Source organism: Populus euphratica, unplaced genomic scaffold (assembly GCF_000495115.2).
Source record: "Populus euphratica unplaced genomic scaffold, PopEup_1.0 scaffold45.1, whole genome shotgun sequence".
NCBI lineage: Eukaryota > Viridiplantae > Streptophyta > Magnoliopsida > Malpighiales > Salicaceae > Populus > Populus euphratica.
In genome coordinates, this window is record NW_011499886.1 from 734,470 (window position 1) to 739,080 (window position 4,611).

A 4,611-nucleotide genomic window follows, 5' to 3' on the forward strand; every position below is an offset into this window, starting at 1 on the left:
TTGACTATAATTTTTATATTCATTCTAGTTTGATGTTTGGCTAAATGAGTCGTTTTTTTTATATCAAAAAATTCAAAAAATATCTAGGGGTCTTTGTTGATTTATTTGTGACCCCGTAACACTTTTTTTTTTCTTTGTGCTTGTAATTTTTATAGCTATGTGCTCAATCTATGAACTATTAATGTTAAATGAAAATATGTCGTGCAAGATTTTTTTTATTTCAATTTGAAAAGGGTCAATAAAAATAAAGGATAAACAAGAAAAATAGCATAGAAAATTTTTTCTTTAAATTTATTATTTGCAAAAATATTCACTAACGCCAGAATAAGGAATATTATATTTCTTTGGATTCGTATAATATTTATTAACACTTGAGTTGAAAATATTTGTAGGAATTGTTTACTGACGCTAAAGTCCGAAACATGAAAGAAATGATATAAAAGGAAAAAAAATTCTTAGAAATTTTACATAAAATCAGCAATATAGCCAATTTTAGGTTAGACGTTTAAGGCGTGATAATATTTGTTTTTTATACAAGAAGTTCTGTATCATATAATTTTTGTTAACCAGTTTAGAGTTTAGTAACCATGATATTAGATTATAATTTCTTAAACAACATATTTTTTTTTTTAAAAATAAAATACTATATATTTTTTTCAATCAATAGATAAATTTTCAATCGGTCAGTTCGAAGTCCGGCTTCCTAATTTAAATTCCACACGCATAAAAGAAGAATATCACGGCTAAACAAAGCTTTTCGTATAACTTTTTTCCCTGTTTTTCCCCTCTATATATATGTGATCTGTTTTCAAGGCTAATGTTTCCTTTTATTTTTTCTACTTGGTAAAAGAAAAGGTCACTGTTGTTTTCATCGTTTACACCATTGATACAATTCTAGCTTTTCTAATATTTTTAAATAAATGGCCAAAATAAAAAAGTTTTATATTTATATTTCCAGGATTTAAAAATAAAGCCACAACGGGCAACGATATAAAAAATAACAATCCTAATTCTTGATTATTTGTTTTTACAGAAACCATGTGCTGACCTGAACGAAGTTGCCCACTTTTCTTAAAAATTATTATTTATCAAATTCTGATAGATTTTTAGAATCCCTATTGAGGTGATAGCTTCTTGTGAGAAACAAAGCACACTTTCTTTCTTTCTTGGTACGTAAGTGTCAGTGATGAAAGTAAAGAGGTGTTCGGCGTTGATTCTATTTTAAGATGTTTTTTTTTTAATATTTTTATTTAAAAAAATTAAATTAATGTATTTTTTAGTATTTTCTAATAATTTTAAAAATTATTTTAAAAAAAAGAGAAGAAAAGGTGGAAGCATCCTCCCGTCCAGACAAACGCGGCTATACAACAATCCAAATCTTGGCCATTTGTGTGAGACAAACAAACAGCTTGAATTTGGCCAGCCAACTTAGTAATCAACAGATGCTTTACATTTCACTAATTATGATTTTGCGATTAGAGAAGATAAAGAGCATATAGATAAAAGTTAAAAAAAAAAAAAAAAAGGAGCTAGAATTAGAGAAGATAAAGAGCACATAGATAAAAGTTAAAAAAAAAAAAAACAAGGAGCTATGATTATTCTCTCCATTACAGGAGGAGCTCTTTTCTCCATGGATTCCAAGACCTTCTCCTTTCCTTCTTACAGTAGAGATATGGACTTCCAATTACGACCTAATCATTTCCCGCGCAGCTTATGCGACAAATTATACAATTTAGGCGTCACCTTACACCCCATAAGCCCATGTCTGAGACTACTCTCTCTCTCTCTCTCTCTCTTGCTTCCTTTTCTTCGTTCCCTTTTTTTACCATTCTAGTCCCCATAACATCTCTGTTTCTTTACCCTCTCGTATTCTTCATGGACTGATTCTTGTCCAGTTTTTCACCTTTGGCACTTTGGAGACCCAAATAAGCATTAAAACTACATAGATATTCCACTTGCATTTTACAAAATCCTTGGAGCTTATAGCTTAACTTACTCCTCTCTCTAGAGATACGACCCACTATTTTGACTGCTTCCTTATTTTCAGTTTTTTTTCCTGCTTGTCTCCTAATTCCATTGATCAGAACAGTACCAGTGAAGAGTTGGAGGTTGCTCGTCTGAGAAGAAATTGCAAGCCTCTTCACTGTTAAAGAAATTGTGCTCTTCCAACTTCACATACTGAGTTTGATAAGTCTTGGAGAACTGAAAGCAATTCATTGTTGATGGTGAAGAAGATGAGTTGGAGCAGTTGAATTTGAGAGATGAGGATGGGGGTGGGGACATCATTAGCTGGCTTTGGAGAATCCCAGATGAAGATATGGCAGGGTTAGGACTGTTGTCTTCGTTCAAGATTGCACTCGAGTCACTATCCGATAACCCATCTTTTAAGTCTGGGAAAAGAGAGGCTCCGAGTCCGTTATTAATACTGCTGCTGCTGTTGAAGTTCTCATAATTCAGCTCTTTAGCTTCTGCTGATGCAGTAAGAGAATCAAGGAGTGGTGGCGTGTCTTCTTCAGTGACTTTGCCTTCTGATTCAGCCAAAATTATCTCTTCCTTGACAGAAACATTGCTCTCTGTGTTCTCCTCATTCAGCTTTGCTTTCAGTTCCCTTATCTGCAACATGAACAAAACACCACCAGGGTAAACCAAGAATTCTGCAGTTTTTTGCTTCTAAAAACTAATTGTGTGCACCTTTGGTTTTCAGAATTAATAAATATGAACTATTTCTTTCGAGACTAAACTCACAAAAACAACACAAAGATTCAGCCCATTGTTGCTCAGGTTCAAACAAATAAATAAAGATGATGAAAATTAAAATATATACCTCTTTGAGTAGAGCTTCATTGTCCTGTTGGATGGCATCGAAATTGTGCTTAAGAGAATCATAATTGGCTTTAAGAACGCCATAATCTCTCTCCAATTGCTTGGTTTTCCACCGGGCACGGCGATTTTGGAACCAAACAGCTACTTGTCTCGGTTGCAAGCCAAGTTCTTGGGCTAACTTAACTTTTCTCTCAGGTTCAAGTTTGTTTTCGACCTCAAAGTTTTTCTCCAAGGCCTTGACTTGATCTCCACTTAATCGCCTTTTCTTCTCGGTAACATGGCCTCCGGCTTCTTCCACACAACCCTCTTCATCTAAGCCATCCAACATGGACTGGAATTCCCTGCTATAAACATGGGTGCTGTTTCTTGGACTGTGTTCTTCTACAAAACAATCAAAGGAATATAAAGATAAAATTGGTGGATATGAATAGTAACTTTATGCTTGAGAGAATAAATTTGAAAAAAGAGTGTGTGAAGCATGACAAGTCCTCAAAAGAAAAACTAAGCTAGTTCATATGGGTTCAAAGGCTACTGCAAAACTTTGATAGGTTAGTCGCTATTGTCATGAAAGAATGAAAAAGAAAGCTAATAAAAAGCATGACACATGGGCATGTCTGAATTTTTGGAAGGAAGATGATAATTAAGTTGATGGGGTTATATTTAAGAACCTGTAGTTGGACAGATGGACATCAAAGCACCAAGGGAATCTGAGCTGCCAAGTGATCTCTTCATGACTGATGATGATGATATGGTGGAACAGAAGGGAAAAAAGCTTTTTCCTAAAAAACACAGATCTCTGTTTAAGATCAAGAAGTCAGTCCTCTTCTTCTTCTCTTTTTTTATTTGAGGTCTTTCTAGCTTTAAGATCTTTCTTTCTCTTTTGCCTAAGAACTCAAGAGATCAGTGAGTGCACTTGCAAAGCACAAGATTTATTTATTTTTCACTTGTAAGAATTTTCATGTATATAGCTAGACCAACTTGTACAGTCTAGCTGTATACAACAGTACCCCTCCACCCCTCTATTGTCTCTCCCATCTTTCTCCCTTTTCAACACTACAACTCCATCCTCCCCCTCTGTACCCATCCAAGGAAACAACAACAGAAGAAGAAAGAAGAAAGAAAACCCAACAAGCAAAGCTAGCTAGACTAGCAGCCCAAAACAAGTGAAGTTATCAATCAAGAAACCTCTTATGTTTGCATTAACCAACCAAATTAACAAGCAGAATACTAAACAATGAATTCTCTATACAATAGTCTAACTCTGTTCGTCGAGAAAGGGAGAGAGAGAGAGAGAAAACGAGAGAGAGAAGGAAGACAAAACCAGTTCAGAACCTAGCTGGCCTCTCACAAAATTTCTGTCTATAAATAAACCAACTCGGGTTAAGCACCCTTGCAGTTAATTTGGGCCAAATGAAATGAACCCAAATTCAGTCTAAATGAAATTCTTGGTCTACCGGCTACAACCGGTTTTTGTCTTTTTAACAGTGCTACATCTTTTTTATTTGGGGAGGGAGTTAACGTTGAAGGATGAACGCGCTGTACGGCTTGGCTTGAGCTGATGATACCTGGTTTTGCGCCAGCGTGTTAACCGTATACCACGGCGTGGTCGGTGCGATTAATCGTCTATTTCAAAAACTTTGCTGGCTGGTTTAACTAAAATAACTTCTTCTTCTTGTTTTTTTTTTTTTCTTCCAGATTTAGGTGTTTCTATGGATCAAAGAAAAGGGATGTATCTTTAGTTGAAGCCTAAACGAGTGTTTGTTTAGTGTTTTTGAGTTATGAAATATA

At 34.9% G+C, this 4,611-nt stretch overlaps 1 protein-coding gene across 2 annotated transcripts; it reads right to left on the reverse strand.

Moving 5' to 3' along the window:
• Nucleotides 1-1,568: 1,568 nt before the first annotated feature.
• On the reverse strand, nucleotides 1,569-4,164 carry LOC105130321 (homeobox-leucine zipper protein ATHB-6-like). 2 transcript variants are annotated; one of them, XM_011032769.1, is made up of 3 exons: nucleotides 3,492-4,164; nucleotides 2,825-3,201; nucleotides 1,569-2,613 (listed from the first exon to the last, which is right to left on the reverse strand). In XM_011032769.1, exons 1-3 carry the CDS (start codon nucleotides 3,553-3,555, stop codon nucleotides 2,068-2,070), a joined length of 987 nt encoding a protein of 328 aa, XP_011031071.1. In that variant the 5' UTR covers nucleotides 3,556-4,164; the 3' UTR covers nucleotides 1,569-2,067. The 2 variants fall into 2 exon arrangements, with proteins under 2 accessions (XP_011031071.1, XP_011031070.1); XM_011032768.1 differs by having other exon boundaries at nucleotides 2,825-3,204; nucleotides 3,492-4,163.
• Nucleotides 4,165-4,611: the final 447 nt, after the last annotated feature.

Coding starts and splice junctions, on each gene's coding strand:
- LOC105130321 (XM_011032768.1), bottom strand. CDS start 3,555: ATGAAGAGATCACTTGGCAGCTCAGATTCCCTTGGTGCTTTGATGTCC. Junction 3,205..3,491: donor GTCCATCTGTCCAACTACAG/GTTCTTAAATAT, acceptor ATTGTTTTGTAG/AAGAACACAGTCCAAGAAAC. Junction 2,614..2,824: donor ATGAAGCTCTACTCAAAGAG/GTATATATTTTA, acceptor TTCATGTTGCAG/ATAAGGGAACTGAAAGCAAA.